Source organism: Amphiura filiformis, chromosome 5 (genome assembly GCF_039555335.1).
Source record: "Amphiura filiformis chromosome 5, Afil_fr2py, whole genome shotgun sequence".
NCBI classification, from domain to species: domain Eukaryota; kingdom Metazoa; phylum Echinodermata; class Ophiuroidea; order Amphilepidida; family Amphiuridae; genus Amphiura; species Amphiura filiformis.
In genome coordinates this window covers 31,859,280-31,886,218 of record NC_092632.1, presented here as the reverse complement: position 1 = coordinate 31,886,218, position 26,939 = coordinate 31,859,280, and the positions used below count along the sequence as shown (strand labels likewise).

General features: G+C 40.6%; 1 protein-coding gene across 1 annotated transcript in view; it reads right to left on the bottom strand.

Moving 5' to 3' along the window:
• LOC140152141 (uncharacterized) overlaps positions 1-25,909 on the bottom strand; it is a 44,184-nt gene extending 18,275 nt beyond the window's left edge. Inside the window, exons 1-13 of the mRNA XM_072174439.1 lie at positions 25,693-25,909; positions 16,633-16,749; positions 15,486-15,596; positions 14,334-14,456; positions 13,243-13,857; positions 12,532-13,084; positions 12,186-12,413; positions 11,573-11,973; positions 9,395-9,701; positions 4,907-4,914; positions 3,046-3,297; positions 1,822-1,932; positions 917-1,036 (exon numbers count right to left, since the gene is read on the bottom strand). Of these exons, the coding sequence (XP_072030540.1) occupies positions 917-1,036; positions 1,822-1,932; positions 3,046-3,297; positions 4,907-4,914; positions 9,395-9,701; positions 11,573-11,973; positions 12,186-12,413; positions 12,532-13,084; positions 13,243-13,857; positions 14,334-14,456; positions 15,486-15,596; positions 16,633-16,705 (2,902 nt within the window). The 5' untranslated portion in view covers positions 16,706-16,749; positions 25,693-25,909. The remainder of the gene's footprint in view (positions 1-916; positions 1,037-1,821; positions 1,933-3,045; positions 3,298-4,906; positions 4,915-9,394; positions 9,702-11,572; positions 11,974-12,185; positions 12,414-12,531; positions 13,085-13,242; positions 13,858-14,333; positions 14,457-15,485; positions 15,597-16,632; positions 16,750-25,692) is intronic.
• Positions 25,910-26,939: the final 1,030 nt, after the last annotated feature.

Here is a 26,939-nt window from a genome sequence, read left to right as displayed (position 1 = left end):
TTTTACAGTCTTTTAAGCAAAAGGTGCGAGTTTTGTAAGCAAAATGTGTGGTATAATATAGAAAATTGTTTTCAAAGACTTTTTCTTACAAGCAAAGTTCAATTCACATGAAATTTTGGTAGCATAGCTAATCCGATCAACGCAGTTACAATAGTTTTCCAGAATTCACCAAATTTAACTCCACTTTGAGCAGAATTCATTTCCACCACAATTTTAGTATATTTTTGACAAATTTGCTATATCGCTAAATGCTAAATCAGCAGACATTTAACAGATGAAGTCCTGACCAATTATTCCTCAACAGGTTTATATAAAGTATCATGAAAGCAGTATTCTGTTGTGGATTTGAAAAACTGACTGATGTGCCTGGTTAATTTTTCACTTGCTTTCTTCATCTCAAAATTACCCTTCAGGATCACTGGCTTGTTCCAGTTACCATTTAAATACAGGGGTCCGCAAATAGCGGCGCGCGCGCCACATGTGGCCCGCCGTGGCTTCCCGAGTTTTAATTTTTTTTTAAATCAAACCCTTTGATCAAACTTTGCAGGAATATCTCCAATATTCTATATTTTAACATTAAACAATGCGATTCCCATGTTATCCTTGTAAAGACAGGCTAAAATAGTACAAAATGTTGCACCAAATGGCGTCATTTGCACCTCAAATTTCAAAAATTCAATAGCTTCCGATTGCAGTTTTCACGGAACACCGGACGTGGGCTTGGAAGTGGCATCTTGCCCAGTCGGATTTCTCCAGATCAAGTGTCCAACTATTTATAAATACAAGCTTGATTACATTGTACAACACTTGAAAAAGACCAATTTACTGCCCGGGCTGTATACTATCACAAATGATAATATCATTTGCTCGAAGAAAGAATGTTCATTTCAGTATTGCATTAATAGTACATTCTTACCTAGTTGCAGTTCACAATTATCCCCAGTCCAGCCTAACGAACATACACAGGTGTGTAGACTTATGCCATCCTCACAAGTTGCTCCATTCTGACATGGGTCTGAATCACATTCGTTCACAGCTTTAAGAAAAAGGAACACAGTTTATTGGTATACGTTTGGTTAAAGCTCTTTAACACTGCACTGGCTCGTTTGAAATATCATCTACAAGCTGGTGTGTGAAACATACTCTGAAACATACTCAATTCAATCGCCAGTTCAAACACTGCGTTCTCAACTGTCTCATAAACATGAAAACTACTGAGTTACAATGACTTAGCTATTTCACAGTTGGTTCCTTCCCAGTCCACCTGGACAAATACAACTATACCGATTTACGTCATCAGAACAACGTCCACGATTTTGACAAAGACGTGACAAGCACTCATAGATTTCTGAAAACAAAATGACCATGAACAAAAGCGCACATACACTACTGTTCCAGAACAACAACAATTCCAGCAACAACGCTAAACAGCAACAAAGAGCCAAATGTTGAAATCACAATATTGTTTTATAAAGTGTACAACATTTCGGAAACGGCATATTCTACCAAGGTTCACGGCCAGTATTCCGTTATGTGAGACCCGGCCGCAGTTTTTGTTTTGTTTTCTTCAGAAGTTCCGCCCAAATGTTATGTCAGCCAGTATACTTACAATACACTGTTGCCGAATCCACAAGACTTCGGCAAACTTAATTCGTTTCCACTGATCGTGGCTGCCAAAAATTATGATCCAGCTTCTAGAGTGCATCTCATGCGATACAGATCACAGCAATTTTATCGAACTCAAACAGTGGCGCACAATATTACAGCACCAGTGCTCTCAGTTACTATTACGCAATATTGATTATATTTATACACCATTACCGTGTTCACAATTGTAACCCGTCCATCCTGACGCGCAAAAACAAGTGTAGGAATCCGCACCATCCTCACAAGTTGCTCCATTCTGACAAGGATCTGAATCACATTTATTCACTAGAAATAAATACAAGAATACATGCTGGTTTAGGATATACACATTTAAGACCAGATTCGTTATAATTGGTGCCTTTTTAGATTTTCACCCTGTGTGCCGTAAAATTCAACAATTGACCTTGGAGCTTATAACTTGAGAACGATAAGTAGCAAATAGGTCAAAGTGTACCATTTTTGAATCCTTAAGACAAAAGGAATACTTTGTTACGTTTTAACTGAAATGGTCCAACTAAATGTGAGGCCTTTGCAACACTTTTATTGAAGTACACATAATAAATCTGGAATCTGGAATCATTACCCCCCCATTGACCAAGAACCAAACATTGTGTGGCTCTTTTTTTCAAACCAAGGTTTAATATAAAACGCTTAAATTTAATGTATTTAAGACAATTCAGACTTAGCACATGGTATTTTAGTACACAATTGGGCATTACAATCGTGCAAAAAGTAGAAATCCAAACGTAATTGAAGGCGTCGCTATGGAGCAAATCACACATTATGGCTTTAATGCAGTAGCAGAATTTTGTAGAACCAAGTAAAGACTCTTATAATCAAATGCAGCAAACCTTTGACGAGCGCGACTTCCGTGATGTTGCAAATGTGGAGCTAACAACGCGTACGGCGCACAGTTCATTCATAAATTTCCACTCGGCAACAGCAGATTGCCTCAGCAGCCAATCAGAGACAAGTGCGTCCAACGCAGTAAATACGCGATGTATACTTAAAATACGCGCTCGTCAAAGGTTTACTGCATTTGATTATAACATGATTAATGTATACCTCGCTTTTATGTATTACTAATTACACACCAAATACAATTTACAATTTTGGTTAAACGCGGTATAAAGACCCATAATTATTATCATATTTACTCGTCGGATGTATCACATACTGACGATATAAACAAAGCATGTTGAGATTTCGTGAATTTTTCAACTTTACAACATTTCTAAACTTTGGAAATCACTTTAAAATGTTTATTTTTATTGTTAAATAACAGACACGTAAATTTTTGAACATTAATGACAAGTTTATAATCCATACCCAATACATTATTCACTTACTCAATGTTTTCCTGATGTTCATTTCTTGATAAATTTGCGATTACCATACCTGTAGACACAGTCACGTTACAAACGTGATGTGTTTCATCACTTTCGTCAAAACAATCTGGAATGTCATCGCACTTCCATGCTATGTTGATGCAACCACCTGTTTCACACTGGAACATCGTCACTGGGTTACAAAGGCAATCAGATTCGTCACTATTATCTTCACAGTCGATGTAGTAATCACAACGGTAGGCTTGTTGCACACATGACAGTCCATCGGCACATGCAAATTCGGTCCGGGGATTGCATGAAGCTGTGAAATATAAAATAAGCATGACAGAAACAGCTTTCATAATCATAATCAGAATCAGAATCAGAATCAGGAAGATTGCGGGGACCATTTTCTTGCGCGGTATAGGTCTGCTATCAACGTGTTCTTCACAGTCAGGTTATTTACCTGGTGTTTTAGGCAGCAATATTATAATTATGTTTTTTCTGTCTCTATGCAAAATAACATTTAAATTTGAAAATCAAATAAAACAATAAATCTATGATCAAATTATCTTCGATGTTTAATATCCTCTATATCTCTTATAGCTCGAGCACAACACACATAAAGTAAAGCATGGTAAACGTAGATTTTGGAGGCCCGCCTGAATAGTAGGACCCACAGACTCAGACAATCAAATCATTGCTTGAAGTTCTAAGGGACGCACCATTAGATATTATCAGGGGGCTAGGGAGTTTTTGAAAAAAAAGTTTTGCCTCACTGATGAGTAAAAAAAAAATTTTGCCTCACTGATGAGTAAAAAAAAAAAATTTTGCCTCATTGAATGAGCAAAAAAAAAAAATTTTCCCCTACCCAGCTCTGTATAAAGGTATACATTAAAATTGAAAAAAACAACTTCGCCGAAGGCGGCGAAAAAAAAATTTTTGCCTCCAAAGCCAGCGAAAAAAAAAAATTTCGCCGCCTTCGGCGGCCAAAAAAAAAAATTTCTGCCTGACCCAAACTCCCCTAGCCCCCCCCCCCCGATAATATCTAATGGTGCGTCCCTAAGCGTTTTACCGTTGATATGAGGAAAATAAAGCCTAAGTAATGGCTGATGGAATGAAGTGTTGGGGTACTGAAGATATGACATGCATTCAACCGAACGTTTCAAGGCTCTACGGGGCGGGCAGTAATGTACTTTATAAATTACAAAATATTTAAATTTAAAGTGGGATGGCATGGAAATTTATGTCGGACTGAAACATTTTTCTCCCGCCAAGAGATCAATGATAATACTGTACTGTATTTCAGGCAATGGTCAAGGTCCAACAAATGCTTAGGCTGCATGGTTTTTTACACTAGGATCTGAATCATGCTCATCATCAGGGCACAGTCCTTTAACTCCAATATGCTTGAACATTCATAGAATGGCCCAAGCCCGTACGTATGACAGAATTTGCGAGCATTGCAAAAAAAATCATTTTTTAACGCTTTTTTTTTTCAAAAAAGGTCCAAATTTTGGGAAGAAAGTCCACTTTTCACAAACTCCTCCCCCCCCCCCTTTGAAAAAAGTCCACTTCTTCAAAATCAGCACCCCCCCCCCAATGAAATCCTGCGTATGGGCCTGGAATGACCTTTGAATATTAAGGGACAAAAACTCATAATTATGAGCGAGTGTTGTTCAATGTGGGTTAATGAGCTCTGCCACTGGAAATGAGACTCTAAAACCTCAAAGATAATAATAATGGAATATATTATAATCATATTTACCGTGTGCGGTTGCCATGTGCAACCATGCTAGTAACATGAAAGTCGCAACCGTCACCACATTCATGTTGACTGGTGAGATATCTTACAATAACAATAACACTTTTTTGATATCTGGAAATAGAAAATAATAATAATAGTAATAATGATTTAAGAATGCCGGTACCCATACAACTGGGTGTAGAGGAGAAATCGAGATAATGTGCCTTACTCAAGGGCACAACACGATGGCGTCGCCGGGGCTCGAACCCGCAACCTTCAGATTATGAGTCGGAGCCCGTTCAGCTCGGCCACCGTGCTCCCGATATAGTTTTTACAAATGTATCTACTACATGTATCTAAAAACAAAATCCCGGGCCAACCATTTAGAAGATTATCTATTCAAAACCACTCTACCATGTCTACTGTGAAACCTTTACAATTTTATCGTTCCCATCACCCCCTCACACAAACGCCCACCCACCCCAGCCCGTCCACCGACACCCCCAACCACATACACAATATCCTCCAAACCACACACACACCAATCATCCACCCACCATCACCCCTACACGCAACATTTTCCTATATATAGTAAGACATGATGTTAATGGTAAGAAATGAGCCAGCGCTTGTAAAGCAGTGTTTGCATTGGCAGATTTAATTGCTCAGCAAGTCAGCAGTTGCTGAAACTTGGTTAAGTGGCGTGACTTACACCGTCTTAATAGGGCCTATAGGGAAGTGCTGGGGGCAGTAAAAACAGAAGCAAACTTGAATCAGTTACAACAATATTTATGATATTGAAGACATACATTGCCCCCCATAATACCTAATGTTTTAGTCAGTTTTTATATCTTTAATACGAAAAGTTAAAATTTTCAAATGATCGTCGGCTTTTTCTCTCGGCTACAAATATCGTTAGGTTTATAAATTTTACTTCGAGGATTGTTTAATACCAATTTTATTGCCATAAAATTTGTATTATATCGCGAATTTCAAAAATCAAAATATTTGATATCCGGACATTCTTTGCATTCAGACTGCAATTAGATATGTCTGATGTGCTCTCAGGTCCCACAAAATACTGCGCGATGACCGACTTAAACCTAATTGTATTTAGCCAAATTCACTGTGTTTTCAGGACAAGCCAACAACAGAAGTTTTATTTTAACGTTATAATTATGACTTCAAATGCCTATTGAACACCATAGTTAAACAGCTAAGATAGAAGTTAAGATTTCTTTCATCTCACCTCATTAGTTTGGCTTAAAATGACCAGAAAACTTGCCTGACAGTTGTTACTTATAATATTTTACAACATTTGGCAAATAATAACAAACTTTAAATTTGACCGAAATTGTATATTAAGTCTGTAATTAAATTAAGAAACATAGCACATACTTGCTAATCAATGTTAGATGTCTTTCTGCGAAATCACGGTCTTGAAATGTTTGTTCCGTCCTGATACAAATGTACAAACTACTGAAGAAGGAATCTTGCCCTGCAAGTTCTGGTACGTTGCCGGTCTGTGTATATAGAACAGAATGTTGGTTGGCGCCTTTGCATGAAGACTGGAGAATCTCAACCGAGAACCCTCTTTTATATCAGCTTATAATAATTGTTTCAATATGTAGTATACAGACTGTACATCACATGATACATAAATTCACGGCTCACTGTTACACTTTTCAATTGACCAATGAATGAGATGATATGGAGTGCTATTTTTAACCACGAATTTTGGGTATAGCATTAAGCGTGAAGATGGGGTCATAAGTAATATTCGTATCTCTGATTTACATGTTACCACGGTACAAGGAACAATGAAACCCGGGGTGCCACTCATGTATAAAAGTTGCAGACATGCGTGTGAATGAACTCTCAAAAATACCCTTTAATAGAGCATTTTCACAAGAATGAATAACAAGGATGGTAAATCACACCCTTAAAGCTGTAATCTCAACATATAGCAAGGACCAAATTTAGAGAAGAAATGACCGTCAAATAACCTTTTCCACCTTTAAAAACTTGATACTGCTTGACAGTGTTACAGACTACATCACACACACACAAAAAAAAGAAACAATCATTTGTAAATTTCACGGTTTGATCGATATGAATCTTAGGTAACAACTCAAAAGATAAGCGACGTCCTGTATAACTACATTAGTTTCTTAGCCGACCCCCTCGCACATGCCAAAAACGTAATCCGGAAACTAAGTGAGCCAAAATGTTCAAAATAAAAACAAAATGGGCTCGTATCTTTATAAGGCATGATCAGGCTGCATTAAAGAACAAAAAATACCCAATGGCCAAAAGTTAGCATACTAGCCTGTTTGAAGGACCACTGTGGTGGGAGAAAATCATTTAACAAAATTTTCATCAATCCCCGGGACCGAATCAGCTCTCAGCTGTAAGCATCATAGTTCCAAGGTAGACTTTATAATGCTAAAAAAATCACATACCCGTGTATTCGTCACCAGTTTGTACCAATCGGTCAGAGTCATCTCGGAGCGGCGGTGTTTGGTTGCCAAGTTTCGATCACACACCTCTTATAGGGTATTTCGATCAAGTGATATCATAACATTTCCTAACTGGCGTTATATTCCAAATCCCGTACGACGTACGCACTCGCGTACTCAGTCCCAAATGGCATGACAGTTTCATTCATTTGGTTTATAGTTACATTCTGAACGCACACGAACCTGACACTGAGGGATGCTAAAGCTTTTTCACCCACTGACATGCAAGTTATATACAAAGAAACGCTTAATTATAACAAAATAAATATTGCCACTATATATTCAATGTCGAATACTTTTTTTGGTCAACAAACATTCGTTATAAGATATCAATGACTTCAAAGAGACTGATGAATGAATAGCTGGTTGCATCGATAATAGTGTTCCAAAATGATTCATCACATCTGACTGTTTCCTTTTATGGACAACAGGAAGTACCGTAGAGGGCGTGATAAGTTGGTCAAAGGCCCCCTCGTCCTTGTTTAGAGTGTCATGTCCTTTTCTACGGATCCAAATAGCTTATTTCAACCACCTGGTAGTCTTATTGGCTTCATGATCAATAACTTTAGAGTCTTCCATTATTACTTGATTAAAAAGGAGTTTTACGTGATAAGGAATTACACAAAGTACATCACACCAGTATAGCTGGACCTCGAAATCTGCTTTTAAGACATTTTCTTTCTGAATGCGCGCAGTACGCGTTTTAGTTGCCCCGGTCGGCACGCCTCTGTTTGTTGTGTATATTTGCGTGAACATGGGAGAGGTGATTTTGGCCTTTGATAATGTCCTACCCGTAACACTGGTCATCCTAAAATGGCGTCATAAATATTTTTGAAACTATATACGATCGTTTTTCTTCTTTCTTTCTTCTTGCTAGTTTTGTCTTTTTTGTCTAGCTTTGCTAGTTCTGTCTTTTTATCTTTCTTTTTGCTATTTTTTTCTTAATCAGATGGGCGATTTTGACATAAGCTTTGGCAACCCCCCCGAAGGGGACCCTCGGGCCGGCTACTGTTTGCCTACTGTTAAATGGGCGATTTGGACATTAATTTTGGCAACATTTTCTGAGGGCACCCCTCGGCCACCCCGAGACGGGTCATCTCCCGGCAATAGGGCTCTGGATCTGCCACCGTATAGTGTTGTATTTCCGTCATTCAAAACACAGAAATAATACACGGGTTGCGTATAAACTTCTCATTTATATTTTATTTGCCTTTTCATACTATACAGTATAGTCTCATTTACATGCCGGAGTCAGGCAATGCCTTGAATTGTATATTGTATATAAGGGGCTGTGCAATAATTATCAGCCCACCATAGGGGATTTTCAAATGGCGGGCCAAAATTGCCCCCCCCGGCCTGCCGATAATCCCCTTCTCGGCTTGCCAAAATTCTTTGCTTCCCTCCCCTCTTTGCACATGCCGAATGTTTGGAATCTCAATTTGCAAACCTTAAATGGTCTAGATACATTTTGTGAGTGCAGCGAGCAAGAACTTTTGCATAGCGTTTCCGTATTGTTTTCCTAAGCCTTTTTAGAGCGTTTTAGTTTAAAGGCGCCCATGAATGGGTAACAACAAATCACTAGCCCTCCCCCTCTCGGCTTCCCAAAAATTGCTTGCCCCCTCCCCTTACGGCTTGCCAAAAAAATCTTTCCCCTCCCACCAGGGCTCATAATTATTGCACAGCCCCTAATTCCTTTTGTAACTAGAAGTAGAGAGTCCCAGAAGATGGCCATCGATCAAGATGGTCGAAATTGTCAGGTCAGTAAAATATAATTGGTTTTGACAAGATAAAATTTATACACATAAAAATATAGGCCTACACATGTTTGTTTTTTGTTTTTTTGTTGTTGTTTTTTTGTTTAATTTAGTATTATTGTATTATATTTAAACTATATGTAAAGGGTACCACAACATCACTCTGTGCGTTTATTGGCATCCTCATCCACTGATCCTCATATTAACATTAATCTTATTTTTGCGACAGTGGCGACTTTACAAGTCATGTACTTTGCCATACACCAGTATAATGCAATAATATATTGGTCCAGTTCACAATGGTTACTACCCGACACCATGTATCAATCTTTATTGGTTACTGCTGGGGGAATTTGGGTGTTATTTAGTGGGCATGGCAATTGCATCGATGAAGATGACTAGTATAAGACGATAATGCCAATTACAAGGGCAACAACAATAGTAGTCTTCTCAGAGTTGCGACGATTTCCAGTGACACCACCTGTAGGTTGTTGGTCATTTGTTGGTGCTTTGGTGGGAGCACAGGTGGTCAGCAGGGCTGGGTTCGGGGTTTGTCCACTGCAAGTGCGACTATCGTCCATGATCTTTTGACCGTTGGGGCACAGGCAGGAGTAACGGGCGGATCTGTCGATGTCGGAGATCTGTGGGGCTACGACGCACAAGTATGAGCATCCTCCGTTGTGTTTTCCACAATAGTTTTCGGAAACTGCAATGACGTAATAGCAAAATAAAGAGTTTTATGAAGTAAATACAAAGATTCGAAATTTTACAACTTTCATATTTGTGACCGTACAGCACGAATGAGCCATAAATTCCCTAAATTGTATTCTGAGTTACGGTGTAAAATGTGCATGCAGGTCGTATTCATCGGTAACTTAAGCTGGCGCGAAATCTGTCTCATTTTGACAGTCAAACACCAATCAATAATCCTTTTGTTGATGTGGATAATAAGCTTCTGCCTTAGATGGCTATAGAAATTTTAATAGCTCTGGTCTTTGTTTGCTTTGGCTAAATCCTGTTCAAGTGGTGGGTTACCAGGCATTGTATTTTGTACTAGATTTCGCGGTTCTCGGGTTGGGCGGTTCTCGTGATAGGCCTATCTCTAATTACCCAACACCCGTTACCCATAATACTTGTCCTAACCTTTCAAACTACTACGATATGCGTCTCTCAATGATTAATCAACTCTGTTTTGTAGCTGTGACGCTTACTTCGGTACCCATTACCTGTCCTGCTACCACATTAGAGGATCCCAAAATACCCCGAAATTCAACGCAAACGGGTTTTATCCTGTCTTGAAAATAGGCCTATTGGTCCGATGAGATGCACCTGTCAGTCACATTGTAATGCTTTCCGATGCGCGATGCGGTACTCTGCGCACACCCCCGTTGTTGATACTCCGCGATAGCACACCGCGAGCACGCGATATCGCACCGCGCGAACGCGATAGCGCGCACCACCCCAATACGATAGCGCGCGGACGGACGGACGGATGTGCTTCTCGTGATAGGCCTATTTCTAATTACCCAAACCCGTTACCCATGATATCTACCCTGACCTTTTAAACTACTATGAAATGCGTCTCTCAATGATCAAGACCCAACTTGACACAACTTAATCAACTCATACTCAACTACCCATAATCTGGAAACCCGTCATTCGCCTCTTCCAAGCCCTGCCCTGTTACCACATTTAGGGAAACCGAAATTAGTATCTGGACGTGGATATAGGCAGTTAATAAAGTAATGAAATCAATCGCGAGAAACGTGAACGCAAAAACTGTTATCCGGAAATAGTCATGTTCTGCTGAAATAGGCCTATATGCACGTGTTTGGTGTGTGCACGTGTTCGGTATTGAAATATGTGTTGAAAATAGGCACGTGAACGCAAAAACGGTTATTTGGAAATAGTCATGTTCTGCTGAAATAGGCCTATATGCACGTGTTTGGTGTGTGCACGTGTTCAGTATTGAAATATGTGTTAAAAATAAGGCCTATAATTATTGGTCCGATGAGATGCACCTGTTAGTCACATTGTAATGCTTTGCCGATGCGCGCACTGTACTCCGCGCACACTCCCGTTGATACTCCGCGATAACGCAGCGTGAGCACGCGATAGTGCACCGCGTGAACGCGAAACGCGCGGACGCGAACGCGATAGCGCGCGGACAGAGGACGGACGGACGGACACGCCGTTATTAGTATTAAGATATGTATAACCAACAATTAACAATGAGAGAACTTTCTTAAACCTCGTTGACTTGGGGATGATTTGAAATGACCGCCATTTATGACTGTTTGACATTTATTGCCAGCATTGTGGAAAAAGTGACACATGTAGAAACGAAAAAGCTATAATTTTGTTGAAGGAGCAAAGTTTAACAAACTATAACCCCGCTTCTGGATATCGTTTGAAGTCAAATGATATACCATTTTAAAGCGTATGATGTATATTTTCTAAACACGAAATGAAACAAAATTGACCGGGGGAGGAATTTACGGCTCATTCACCGTGAACGGTCACATTTACAAATCATGAACTTGGTGGTTTGGTATAATACAATCTTATTATACTCACAGTTTGATTGGATTAGTGGATGCATGACACGCAGATTCATTGGGTTGTTAAGGTGCGTAAGTAAATTGGTCCTGGAGGTGCCATCAAATTTATTTGCCTTCTGAATGGAATGCTTCCCCCAGTCGGTCCAGTAAACTTGGTCTTCAAACACGGCAATGGAGAAGGGGTGAGGCAGTATGGTGCTGGAGTTGATGATGGTTCGTCTGTTCATGCCATTAAAGTCGCAGCTGCTGAGAGTATGCAGTTTGGCATCCACCCAGAAGAGGAGCTCTGCAAAGTAGTCAATCGCAAGACCGTTTGGCCACATCAGATCAGTGTTGACGATGCTCTTTCGGCTAACCCCATTCATTCCAGCTTGCTCAATCTTTGGGTTCATACCCCAGTCTGTCCAGAACATGAATCTACAGTTCACAAAATCAACAAGCAGGACAAAATATAAATCATATAATTTTTCCATGTATATAAAATTATAATGGATCAAAAAACTGTTCAGTTACAAAGTATCTTGATCAATGTTCCTCCAGTCACAACTTTCCCAGTCTCATTATTATTTTCGAAGGCATTATCAACTGTTACTGAATTTCTTCTCTAAGTCTTGTAATTAAACACTTACCCAGATCGTGGATCAACAACAATTGCTCTAGGTTCATCCAAACCGTCATCGAAGATCACACTGTGTTTTGAACCATCCAAACTTGATACACTGATGGTATCCATCCCTGTATCTGTCCAGTAAAGGTTACCATGAATCCAGTCAACAGCAATTCCGTCGGCTGTGTCCACGTTCACGTCTGATAAGATGACTTCAGTGGTGGTGCTAGTGCCATTTTCAATACGACCTCTGTGAGGATACAAAATACAAAGCGCAAAAATAGATTTAACTACCTTGATAACCTATGCACTCATATCATTACCACTTAATTAAAAATCGGTGAAACTTGAGAAATGATGATTAGTACCTTTGAATTTGCTCATCTGCTACGTCAGTCCAATACACGCTTTGGCTATCTATGTGGAAGTCAAGAGCTACAGCACTTCTTAGGTTACCAAAGAGCTGACGATACTCATTGGTGACGACATCAACCTGTCTGATATCATAACGATTGGCGAAGATGACCAGTGGGTTGGGACCAGTAACTCTGCAGGTCTTGTTATCAGGTTCCAAGAGGAATCCTTCACTGCACTTGCAGCTGTAGCTACCGTTGGTGTTGTGACATGATTGGCTGCAGGGTGGAGGGAAAGCTTTACACTCGTTGATGTCCATACACGTTTGGTTGTCTTTGAGCTCATATCCAGATTTACAGCTGCAGTAGTAGCCGATGGGAAGGTTGTGGCAGTTGTGGGCGCATCCTCCGTTGTTCGCGAGACATTCGTCAATCCTACAGCCTCCGCTCAGTGGTTCGTCGCCCCAGTCACCACAGTCGTTATTACCGTCGCAGACTTTGGTCGACTCGATGCAGTCATCATTGTTGCAACGGAAATTAGTCTGGCTATTGCATTCTGTTGTTGGAGCTGCAACATCAAAATATATATATATAAAGACATCAATAATTATTGTACAGGTTCATTCAACATATCGCAAACAAAGAAAAATTGTTAAACTCTCTTCATCTCATCCCCCATAGCTAATCTCTGAATTTATCCCTTATTAGTTGCAATCAAATACTTACGATCACAGTGTTCATCTGACCCATCAGTGCAGTCTCTGATGCCATCGCATTCTTTGGTCCCTTCCACACACTGGCCGCTCACGCAAGTGAAACGATCACTTCTACAGGTTGTCACATGGCATTGTGGGCCTTCGTCTGAGCCATCAGGGCAGTCGCTGTCACCATCACACTCCCAAGCTTCATGGATACAATCTCCATTGCTACACATGAATTCCCTATTGCCGCAAGTATTCGGTGATTCCGTGCCGCACTGTGCTACAGACTCATCGGTTCCATCTCTGCAATCATAGTCTCCATCACACATCCAACCATCTGGGATGCACGTGCTGGTGTTCAGACACATGAAATCGCCAGAAGGGCAGGTTGGCGATGGGCAGTCCGCTTCATCCGAATTATCGCTGCAGTCATCTTCCTGATCACAATTCCATCTGAGCGTGATGCACTTTCCGTTGCCACAGGTGAATTCGTCAGCGCGGCATGTTGGAGGAGTATAATCACACCCTTCTTCATCAGCTCCGTCGGGGCAGTCTGCATCATGATCGCATTTCCAAGATGTTGGGATGCACTTGGTAGTATTTCCACAGGAAAATTGATCTGGTCGGCATGTACTCTCAGCTGCAAAAAAGACACCAAAAAGATGCACACAAAACATTTGTTGAAATGTCATCTCACATCGGCGTACTTTTTCAAAAAAGTGTACATTACTGACTGTAAACTTGACCTTTATACACTCTGCTGCAAAAACAAAGAAACTGCATTCCAAGGATATTGCCTCTATTATGCTAATTCACGAAAATGCGTGTATGTGTAAAGTTCTTCATGGTAGATAAACAGTTAACACCATCATACATACATCATCATTTTATTTCATTCAACACCTATCATTATCATTGAGGACATCGCGTCCGTTGGACAAAAACGTTAATGTAAGTGATGTGACGCAGGAGCCTTTTTTAGTTTAGCCATTTAACTAAACTAAAAAGTTGCAGTGTACTTCTTTTAAGCAAAACATTGGTAAAAGACAGAAAAGGAAACAATACAGAAAAGTTATGAATTATGAGTTATGAATGTAACAAAACAGGGACACTTACCGCACTCTGTTGTTGTTTCGTCAGAGCCGTCTGCGCAATCAACGTCACCGTCACACCGCCACCTCCTTACGATACAAATTTGGTCGCCACACTCAAATTCTGTTGCGCTGCAGGTTCTTACAGCTGTAGCAAGAGGGAGAAGCAGAAATGTACATTTTAATTTCATCGCGCGATGCTGCGGTGTTTTGACTTAAAGGGCATATATATTGCTCGGACAAGTTTAACTCCATTCGAAGAGAATAATTATTACATTACAAGTTGACACTCGTTGAAATATTTTTATTCGTATTTCTCCTGAAAAAAGAGAAATAGTGTTGGTAAAATGTAGACTTTGTGGCTATTACATTTAAGCTTAAAACTCTGATAGATTTTCACATCTGATCTTTTCAGTCACCCTACCCCCTCGACTCTGTTTGTTAGCTTCCCAAGCGGACTACTGACTTTAGATTGCGGTTTACATTTTTAACACGGGACTCTATGGAGAGTTAGGCCAATTTCTGGCCTAACTAAAATTGGTCATGATGTAATGCATCTTTAAATGAATCTGGCTTGTGATTGGTCGCCCAGATCTCGTTATTGTTTAAATCCTCCCGACACGTACCATTACCATTAACTATACATGGTACATATCTATCTATGAAATGCGGCGCTTTTGTGCTGGCGCGAAAGTTGGTGGATGAACGTACGCATCTAGCGCTTATTGTACCACAATGTTTAGTCTTGTGGTTAGATTTGATTGATAAACAAGTATGATTGACAGTGTGTTTTAGAGAACGAAGTCCCAGGGTAAAGTTCTGCTTAAAAGTGAAAGTCCATAGTCGATTTTTAACTCGTAATAAACTGGCAGATTCTAAAATTAGAATTGTTCAGTATTAAAGTGCCATTATAGCTATGCCATTATGATATGTTGCATTCAATAATATAACCCTACGTATACTTTACTTTTACTGTCACAAATATAATTAAATAAACTTTTTCATAACCATTTTATACTAGCATTTTGATGTAATAAATATCAGTATAATTTCGAGTTCAACTGAATGCGTTCATCATGATTAATAACATATTTTTATTTATCAAAAATCGACTATGGCATATTCTAGGTAAAATGCGGCCTCGTACTATATGAAACCAGCATAACAAAATACTTACGACAACTTTGTTCGTCACTATTATCTCCACAATCGTCTTCTCTATCACAATACCAAAGTGTGGGAATACATCTACCGTTATCACATCTGAACTGATCAACTCCGCATTGACCTAAATAAAGAAAACGTAACACTGTTACAGAGATGCCAATTTTCCGATTTTATTCGGAATTCCGATTTTTGTGTAATTCTGACTTAAAATCCCGATTTTCCACCAAAAAAAAGTTCTTTTTTTTCTTCTTTTTTTTTTAATTACAAAAACAATTTTTCAGTTATAGACCCTAAATTTCTTGTTATTCAAGGTTGGAACCAGAGAAAAACTGCTATTAAAAAACCTAAAAAGCTGGATAAAGTTGTACATTTTAATTAATTTACTTTTGCTTCTATTGAACAGCTAGCAATGCATATTAATTAAACATGTCCCTGGCTGTTCAATAGAAGCAACAGTAACTAAAATGTACAACTTTATACAAATTTGACACACACAAAAAATCATGGTATTTTTTTTAATAGCAGCTTTTCTCTGGTTCCAACCTTGAATAACAAGAAATTTAGGGTCTCGGCTTGCTTTTCTGAAATGCTGCCGCAGACGGCGAAACCCTGGTCATATTTTTCAGTAAAGCTTTATTTTGAAAATTTGAAAAGCTCTATCCCATAATACAGTTCGTATCCCTGTAAGTGTCTCCGTTTTCAAGTTATGAAACTTAATAAATTCAATAGTTAACAGTTCACAGTTGTGGATTTTTGTGTGATTTTTGTTAAAGTAAGAACTACCTTGGAGGTCATTTTTTGCCTTCATTTAGTGTGTCAAAAGGGGCCTGAAAAGGCTAGAATCCAGGAGCTTCCGTTGCCCCTGGACCACACCGGGGGCCCTTAAACTGACATCCTGACCATTCTGACCCAAGAGAGGTCCACCTCTCTGGACAGAGGCAATTTACAGTGCTTTGTGTTGTGTTGGCGCGAAAGATAAACTCTCAGTTTTGATCCTTGCGGTTCCCGTTACGGTTTAGATTGGAATGAACACAGATGCCATACTTGATTGATAGCTCAGAGTCATTGGATAAATTTAACATGTGTGATGTTGGGGACAAAGTTCCTGGGCAAAGTACCTACTCAAAATCGAATCTATTATAGTAATCATATTTTACCTTGTACAGTTGTCATATGCAACCATACTAGTAACAAGAAGGTCGTAACCGTCGCTACCGAAACTGTATTCATGGTAACAGGAGAGATCGCGATACTAAATACAACTCTGTGGGTATCTGAAATAGAAAACAAATACTAATACATTGTGGAAATAATACCTACACCTAAATGTGCGGTTATTTGCATATTTTGCATAATTACTAAATAATTATGCTAATATAGAAATTCGATGGCAGTAATGCTATACTTTATAAAAGTAAATAGTATAGAATCCAGTGAGACCGGTGGCGAGTGTTTTGGATAGGGTTTTGGCGAGGTAAAATAGGATTTTATGCGAGCAATTTTGTATTCAGATTTACATGTAAAAAGGCAATGGACATCCATTGTTATGGCATTTGACTGACGAAGCCGGAAATTCTTCCCAAAAATTGCCCTTTTCATATCATGTAGAGGTGCTGCTTATGGATAAAGGATGTTGATAATATGTATTCAGTTTAGGGAACAAACCAAAAGATCGATGACGTCCTATAAACGTAACTAGTTTCGTTTCTCAGCCGACCCCCTCCCTCCCTGCCAGAAACGTAATAATGAAATGTTGAAAATTTTGACATAATAATAATAATGACACATTCTTCAGACCGATGTTTTTGCACAAACGTAATCGAGTATTTTTACCCCCTCCCCCCTAAACGAAACTAGTTTCGTTTATAGGACGTCATCGATCTTTTGGTTTGTTCCCTTAGTCATGACCTTGTTTGGATGGAACACGAGCGCGTTGACCGTGAATTGGTCATTTTCAAACCAGGTTACAGTGTGAGATTTAGCCTTTTGTAAATTGTGCATGTACAAGTACAGTTGCCGTATAAATCATGAGGCCACCGTAAATGATGTCTAATAAAAATTCCTTTAAAAGGAATAGGGCGGGCAAATGAAAAATTGTCAAGAGAAATGAAAGAATGAGTAACTCTTCACAATTAAAAACAGGGAAAATATGACACAACATCAAATATTTATTTCTTTTTGTCTTATACAGTTTCATTCCAAACTCGAGGGTCAAATTCCTTCTTCACATCTCGAGCATTCATTAATTCGACCGGGTTTCATTCAAATCTCGAAGTCCAGTTTCATTCAGACTTCATTCTGGGATAGTGGTAAAGGTTTCATTCAAAATGAAGTGAATTGAGGTTCAGGCCTAAACTGTCAATCTTGGAGATTCTCAAAAAAGGAGGTTCAACTTCCGCATTTTCGGACCTTATACAGTCATTAAAAGGCTTTTGTGAATTCTAGTTGCTCCAAATTTCCCTCAAGAAGAACATGGAGTTGGTTTTAGAACCTACCAACCCAGATTGGTTTAAAGTACTGGTGGTGAGATGGTTGTTTTGAGATTTTGTAGAGAGCAGGGCGGAGTGATTTTGTATGAAGTAATGATTGTCAGCTTATGTATGGACTATGTTAACGTCGTTGAAGTACCATAAGGAAATAAAACCGTATCTATAAAAGAATATTTTGGTGTCATTACAGTGTCCCTTTTCGGTGGCCCATCATAACTTCTTAGTGCTCCGCCAGATCCTGGGTCTGGCCAACCCACCCCTAAAACCATTTGCTAGCTACATAACATCAGTACCAGCCGCTCGGTCCCGTTACAAGTGGTGGCAGCGCTGGGATTGGTTTTGTTTATGTTTGGAGAAGTTGTGAGCTTTTGTGGACCCGAAAGGATTGTAGTGACATTGAGTGAGAGCAAGAGGACCAGTTAAGGAGTATATGTGTAAAGTAACAACTTGTTAGGAGCCGAGAGTAGCCCCGGATGGAAGGAGAGGTGGCAGATGCAACCTGGGAGCAGTCCAGCAATAGGACCAAGGTCAGCGAAGGAGGAGACAGAGATGACACGACGGGATGGAACCAGCGACGAAGGGGGGTATCTTCAGGAGCGACACTGGGAATGATTCAGACCGTGTTAGTGATGCAGGCACCCGGAAAAAGAAGACGGAGGTCAACATATTACAAGAGGGTGGCCCGGCGACTTGGGGATAGCACATCGGATGAAGAAATGCAGAATAAAGTCGAGAGAGGGAGACAGTTGATGCGGAGAAAGAAGTTGACTACCCAGCAGCCTTATGACCTTGTGGATGAAGAGAGGGGTGCAAAACAGGAGGATAGTGACACAGCCATACAGGTGGTTTTGTTGGAGGAAGCTAATAGAAGGCTAGGAGAGAGGGTCAAGGATATGGAACAACAAGCATTATATACCGAGCGACAAAGAATAATGGAGAAACAGGCAGACTCCGAAGCCCTAAAAGTGTTGGACGAAAGAAACAGGAGTTTGACACATAGATGTGCACAGTTAGCACGGAGTCAGGAAGAACAGGACGCCATGTCAGCGGATCTGAACAGAGCAGTCAGCGGTTTGCAGGAGATGACGGGAGAGATGGAGAATAGGATTATGGATGTTGACCAAATGGGGGCTCAGAATACAAAAGAACTGGATGAGAGAATTAGAGTCAAGGAAAGGAATATGCAAGAAGCAAAGTAACCGAAGGAAGAGGAATGTAAATGGGAAGAAGAGAAACGAGAGCATGAACGCATCAAACATCTTAGGGAATTGGAGTTACAAGAATGGCGAAAAGATCATCTAAATGAAACAACAGTGCCAGAAGAAGGGAATGTGATGACCCAGTCTTCAGAAATAGAGGCAAGAAAAGAAGAAGTTGTGCCAAAGCTGAAGCGAGGACGAATGATTAGGAGTAAGCGAGAGTTTGCTGCTAGATATGGACCTTGCGAAGAAGATGGTTACTCAAGTGGGCAGGAAGTAGATGGACATGCATCTGGGTTCTCGCCATGGAAGAAAAGGAAGGAGCCACCCAATTTTGATGGCAAGGAAAGATGGCAAGATTTTTATGCACAATTCGAAGCAATACGGAGGTACAATTGTTGCCCAGATGAGAAAGCTGCACTTCAATTATTCACAAGTTGTAAGGGCGATGCCTTGGCTGTTCTGATTGCCAATGATATTAGTCCAGATGAGATGAGTTATAAATAATTATTGGAGGTGATGAAGCAAGAATTTGGAGCCAGAGAATGTGAAGAAAAATATTTCCAGGAAGTCTCAAGACGTGAACAAAAACCTGGGGAGAGTTTACATGAATTGTGACTGGCAATTAAGAGGCTGACTACGCTAGCACATCCGCGTACAGACAAGGTAGAGAGAGACAGGATAGCAAGAGAGCACTTCAAAAGAGCTGTCCAGGACCCGAAGCTAAAAGAAGAATTATTCAGGGCACATCCAGAGACTCTGTCAGAAGCAATTTCGAGGGCCGAGATGATGGAGTCCTTTTATAAGTCAGAAGGGAAGGAACGCAGTAAGCCTGCTGCCTTTGGGAGAGAAGCCGTTGAAATTAGTGAGCCATCAACCACTAAAGCTGAGTTAGCAGAGATGGAGGCAAGAGTCACCACCCAGTTGACAGCCCAGATGGGGGTGCTTATGAAAGAGATACAGAGCGTTGATAAAACGGGAGTGAATAGTATGCTACTGAAGTGACGGAGATGGAGAGTGGAAGGAAATGGCAGTCGCTCAGGAGTGATGATTTAACACGACGACCAGAAAGGAGGGATGTGGAATGTTTCTCATGTCACCGTAGAGGGCATATGACAAGAGAGTGTTTATCACGGTGACCAAACCGGCCATCCTTTATGCAAAGTATGCCTAGTGTGAGATGCTTCAGATGTAATATGCCTGGACATGTGGCACAGGACTGCGAGTCTGCAGGGAAAGCCGGGCTGGTGTGCTATAGGTACAACAAAAGGGGCCACATTTCTACAGAATGTTGGGCAAGTGAATTAAAGCAGGGAAACTGGGAGCGGCCGAGCTATGGACCCTGGGCAGTCAGAATTAATAGGTAAATTTTCACGGGAAAATTTTCTGGACACGTGACACCCATGGGCGCAGACATATTAGCATTATGGAATGTGACCCCGAGCACAGCGGGTGGTCTACCAATGTATTTGAATAGGAAGAATTCCTCCTTTGAGCCAAAATAAGTAACTTGTCGCAAGTTCATAATATTATAGTAGGAGTTTCCGTAGATAAATATTTTTTTCCGTAGGTAGATATTTTTGAAATTACGTTTTGATGATATTGTGAAGAAATTAAGATCACATGATATTCAATAAATTTGCAATACACGAATTTCTATCCGAAATTGCAGCCAAGAATAATATTCCAATTCAAAATTACTAAGACTTGAATTGCGAGGTCACCGCCGGGGGTCAGAGATCAGTCTCGAGGTCATAATCACATTGATACGCATTGGTCACGTGTCCAGAAAATTTTCCCGTGAAAATATACCCATTAATGTTGACTGCTGGGTGAGGCCGGCAATGAAGAAGGGTCAAGATCAGATAGAGACACCAGTGACGTCCAGCACCCCCAACGAGACAGGAGGAGAGTCAGAGCCAAGTACCGGTACAGTCGAGTTTACTACTGACATCAGAGAGATCACACTAGGATTAGAAGATAATTGTTTGGAATGTGATATAAAAGAGATGTGGGTCCCGGCTGTTGTTCAGGGGAAGTCGGTGATGCTTTGTGTAGATTCAGGAGCTTCTAGAGTGACGTTAACACCAGAGCAATATCGGCTTATTCCAGAAGGTTAGCGGCCACCATTGAGACATAAAGATGTGTATCTGAAAAGATACTTTACTATGGGGCAGTAAAAGCAAAGAAAACGGACCTCAGGGGCCCGTACCGTAAAAGGTTCAGAATAGATACATTGCAATAATAAGGCATATTTTCTTTCCTTTACTATTCGGGCCGACAAAGATCTCTTTTCTTAGGCCTAAGTTATCTCTTCTTTGCTTTTTACGGACCCTCCGAGGTCTCTTTTTTTTTTCTTTTTTGGGTCCATTAAGGCATTCTTTTTCCTCTTCGCACGGAGTTTGTTTCAATACATCCAATCTGGGAGCAAAAGTCGCTAATTCGAATTACAAATTTGCTCGCGCTTTGCACGCATTTGTCCAATTCACCGGTTCATACTTGGATCATTCAAATTGGCTTTAAATTGGCAAGTTGTTCAGAGAAACTTAATCTGGGAGCAAAATGCCGTTCAGATTGCAAATTTGTGCGCCCTTCCCGCGCATTTGTCTCCTTCAATGTTTATATTTGATTATTGGCAGCTAAACATGCTACTTTCGCTCCGCTGCAACATATGTTCAAGGATTTTACACCAACCTCCCTCCCCCATGTTACAAAGAAATGTATGCCACTGTTGCCCCCACACACACCCTTATGAAGTCCTGCACCGTCATCACTGATCAAAGGGCCCGTGCGTTCACATTGCCCCCGGGCCCGTAATGGCTCTCGGCGGCACTGATTGGGACAAGAAACAGAAGTTGAAGAGACTGAATCAAACACATTAGAAGAAATTCCTATAGTGAGTAGTGACAAGTGAGTCCAAACAGAGCCAGAGCATGGACTGGAGAGTTATGAAAGGGCTGAAGTAGCTTACATCAATATTGAGACAGCGTGTGACCATAGTACAGATTCCAGCCTTGTGGTTGAAGAAGCTGACATTGCGCAAGACATACAGAAGGCAGAAGAAACCCGAAGTAGAGATACTAGTGACACTGACGAGTGGCTACGGCGTATTACTGCTATACCGGAAGTTTCACTGGCTTCTGTGCGAGAAGCACAGTTGGCTGACGAGACTATGGCGCCAATTATAGAGGGAAAAGAGAGTGGAGGAGAACGACCTAAATGGGAAAAAGTGGCACACCAATCGGCAGCGCTGGTTTGGTCGCCGTGAAAAATTGGGGCCAATGGGATGTGTTAGCAATGAAAGAAGGTGTCCTATTCAAGCGATGGGAGAGCGAAGATGGGAAGGAGTTCAAATGGTTACTGGTACTGCCGAGATCATTGAGAAAGAAGGCGCTGGATGCACTGCATGCATCGAAGACAGCAGGCCATCTAGGGCGAGAAAAGACCTTGCCAAGACTACGTGAGCGATACTACTGGGTTGGCATGAGCGTTGACGTCAGAGCTTATGTACGACAATGTGCAGACTGCGCACGGAAGAAGAATCCGCCGAAGAAACGTCGAGCCCCCTTGCAACAGACTCGTGTTGGAGCTCCTTTGGAGCGAGTCGCAATTGATGTCTTGGGGCCTCTTACAGAAACTCACCAGGGGAATGCATATGTCCTCATGGTTGGAGACTACTGGCCTAAATGGACGGAGGCATATCCAATTCCTGATCAACGAGCTTAAACTGTGGCAGACAAGTTAGTGCACGAATTTGTGTGCCGGTTTGGAGTTCCTCTGGAGCTACATTCTGACCAGGGAAGGAATTTCGAGTCCGAAGTCTTCAGTGAGATGTGTAAGATTTTTGGTATTACAAAGAAAAGGACGACTCCGTACAATCCTAAGTCTGATGGCTTAGTGGAGAGGTGCAATCGAACTATAGTGAATGCAGTGTCCTTGATGTTGCTACCATTGCAAGATCAGAAGGATTGGGACAAGTGTTTACCATATGTAGGCTTTGCATACAGATCGAGTATCCAGGCATCTACTGGTGAAAGCCCTAATATGATGTTAGGATCTGCCCGGTTGACCTAGTGTTTGGAGCAGCGCCTGGAGAAGAAGAGTGTGACACTGACTATGCAGAAGACTTAAGGGAAAGAATAAGAGGCATACATGAGAGGGCTAGACATGCACTTGAAGTGAGCAGTAGGCGTCAAAAGAGGAACTATGACCGTCGAGCACAGAATCCCGTCTATAAGGAGGGTCATTCGATGTCAAAAGAAGGCCAGGCATATCGAACTTACATTGACATGGGAAGGCCCGTATCTTGTAGTGACAACATTATCGGATGTTACCTTCCGTATACAGAAGACGGCAAGGAGTAAGCGAAAAAGTTGTACATGCAGATCGCCTCAAACCCTATGAAGGACCAGAGCTAGAACCTTGGGTTTTTGAGCCTCCAGTCCCTGTGGAGAAACAGTCGGAGTTAGAGACTGAGGTGCTACAGGATGTTGAGGGACCGATGGACATACCGACGGCAGAAGATCCTGAGACTAAAGAAGGAAAGTCTGCAGACGAAGGTTATGGGACAGGAGAAGAAGACGAAAGGAAGAAAAGCTTGAGTACAGGTCTAAAAACCAAGAAGTCGGATGAGTTGAGCAACCGTCCAGTCAGTGTAGAGGAGAAGAAAAAGGTCCACTTCAACCCGAACATAGTACTAGTAGTGCAAATTATTCCGAGAACAGGTAAAGGCGAGAGTCGGAATATAAAAAAAATAAAAATGAAAAACCGCATTTCGCATTTGACTTTTTTCCCATTTTATAGTAGCTTCCTTTTTCAAGATTGTACTAGGATCTACCAACCCAGCCAACACACTACGTTTTCACGACGTTCGTTCGGACGTTGTTAACGTCAAGTTGTGAACGTATTATTCAAACGTCCCTATTAAGTCCGGTCCAACGTTGTAGCAACGTATGAATAATACGTTCAGAACTCATGTCGAAACAACGTCATAATGACGTTATATCAACGTTCGAAAATCAACGTCAAAAATAACGTTGTCATAACACGAATACGAGTTCACAAATTTACGTATTTACAACGTAGTTGATAACCCAAGTACAACGTAGATTACTTTTATAAAAAGTTTGACTAATTTAGGGGGTCAATTTGAAATAACCCTGGATGAAGTCAAATTTGACCACCATAGGGGTCATTTTCAGTTGTTGACATCATATTAAATTGACCCCTAAAAGGGTCATATTTAAATGACCCCAAATATAGTCATTTTTTGACCCACGTTCCGGGGTCATTTTCAAACCGGGACCCCTGAATGTAGTCATTTCAACTGACTCTGTTAGGGGTCAAATCATTTTTTGACCCAAAATGTAGTCATTTTTAACTACAATTTGGGTCAATAATTTGACTTCATGTACCGGGTCAAAAATGACTTCAATGGGTTCGGTGCATAGTTGACCCTGCATATGGGGTCAAAAATGACTACTTTAGGGTCATTTTTGACTACCTATTTTTAAGTGTGTAGTATACCTTTAAACGACGGCGAATCGAAAAGAACATCGTGGTCTTGTCTTGTTTTTATGTTTCTGTGTATTTAGTGATATAGGTTATCAAGTTTGAGAATTGAAGTGAGGAAATCGGGATATAGACCTAAACCTACGTAACATGCGTCACAAGTTGTGTTGATGTACCGGCTTTATTTATCCATCCACAGCCATATACTAGGGGTAACGCTATGTTATATCCATACAGGCCTAATATACCCCGTTTAGTATACCTTTAAATATATATACGAGCCAAAAGTTTCGACATTTCAGGACTACGTTTCTAGCAGGGAGGGAGGGGGTCCGCCGAGAAACGAAACTAGTTACTTTTACAGGAAGTCATCTTTGCCCTTAGTGACTTCCCTACACCGGAGTCTGTAACGGATATCGATTGAACAACTAACTTGACTTTGGTCATGTTGGTTGACTTTAGGCCTGGAATGCAATAAATGGCTGGAATGAAATAAAATTTTAAAATATCATCAATTTAAATCAAACAATTCTGCTAAAGAAAGTTAATCACCACCCAGCATACACAAAACATTTTTAAAACGTTCGTTTTATACATGTTATATTTTGGGGTTTTGGTTTTGGTAAAAACGTTTTAATGACATTAAATGTCAGGTTATATAAAGGTCATGAAAACGTTTCAAAACGGTTTGTATGAAAACACACTACAAAAATATTTGTAAAATGTTTTCAAAATGTCATTGTAAAATATTTTTAAAAATATCTTTTGCAAAATATTTTGTCAACACATAAATAACATTGTGTTATAATATTTGCAGTAAGTTATCATAAAATGTTTTTGAATGTTACAAAAACGTTTTATACCCTTTATATGCCCTTTATAAAACTCGACATTTGAACGTTTTTGGCAACCTTTTCTAACCTTTTACGAATGACGTCGAAAACGTGTTGTGTTTGTTGGGGCAACCAACTTATTATTGTAACTTATTTAATTAAAATTTAAGAAACAAAACACTTACTATAGCTAATCACGAGTGATGATGTCTTTCTGCGAAATTATCTTGAAATGTCTGTTCCGTCCAAGAACATTGCTTGCTATTGCTATAAGTATTATAATAATATTGCTACCCGCTATCATCCTCCTGTGATCAGTGGTCCGGAACTACATGTAGCTGCCACGAGTGTTTGTGTTTGTGTTTCCCAATTATACAGGGTGTATCACAATTAAATATACAGTTTAAAAAATGCCACTAGATTAAATAAGTATGAGGTATTTGGTAAAAATGCTATAGTTGATATTTTTCAAACTGTAAACTTTATTTTGATACACCCTGTATAGGCCAGCTCACCCCTACAGACGCAATAGTGACAGATAACTATTTCTGTTTTTATTGCCCTGTACTTGGAACTGGTGGGTAGAGAAAGATACATCGAGATAACCACCAGTCCCCTTCTTTAAGTCAGCTACATGACTACAACATTAAAGTGCAACCATGACAGATCAACTTTTAATTTCACGGCCCACTAATGCCGTCATTAAGGATCATCATCAGTCGACTGCGGAGCAGGTGACTACAAGCTTTCTCCAACTAATGCGATCTTGGGCAAGCGAAACAATTTTGTTTGGCTGCAGCATCCCTTCAGTATCTCCCAGGAGGTGCTGGACAAACTGTAAGTACAGTGTGCGTGGCCGTCCCGGTTTCCTCTTCCCATGTGGTGGAATATAAAGCGCATATTCTTTCACAGGCTCGCCATCTTCAAGACGCAGTATATGGCCGAGAAATTTGAGTTGATGAATCTTGACTCTGGCAACCAGTGGAGTGGTGTTGGTCAGGTTGTAGATGGTTTCATTTGGAATCCGATCCACACTCTGTAGCAAGATGTTGCAAATGCATTGATCTTGTTTTCCATGTCCTTTCTAATTACCCATGACTCGCACCCGTACAGAAAGACAGTAACACACGTTGTCTGAAACAGCTTGATTTTTGTTTCGATTGGCAAGGACGGGCTTCTCCAAAGGCGTTCCAGTTTCCAAAAAGCTGCCCAGGCTAGTGCTCTTCTTCTTTGTAGGTCTCCAACACTAGAGCCCATCTTGGAACCCAAATACTTGAAGTCTGTGACATGGTTGATGGTACTACCATAGACTTCAAGTGCTGGTTGGGCGTTACAGTTTGCAGTCATATACCGGTATTCTGTCTTAGGTGCGCTGATGACAAGGCTTAGATCTGCTGCTGCAGTTGCAGTCCTAGTAAGCTGTGAATGGGCC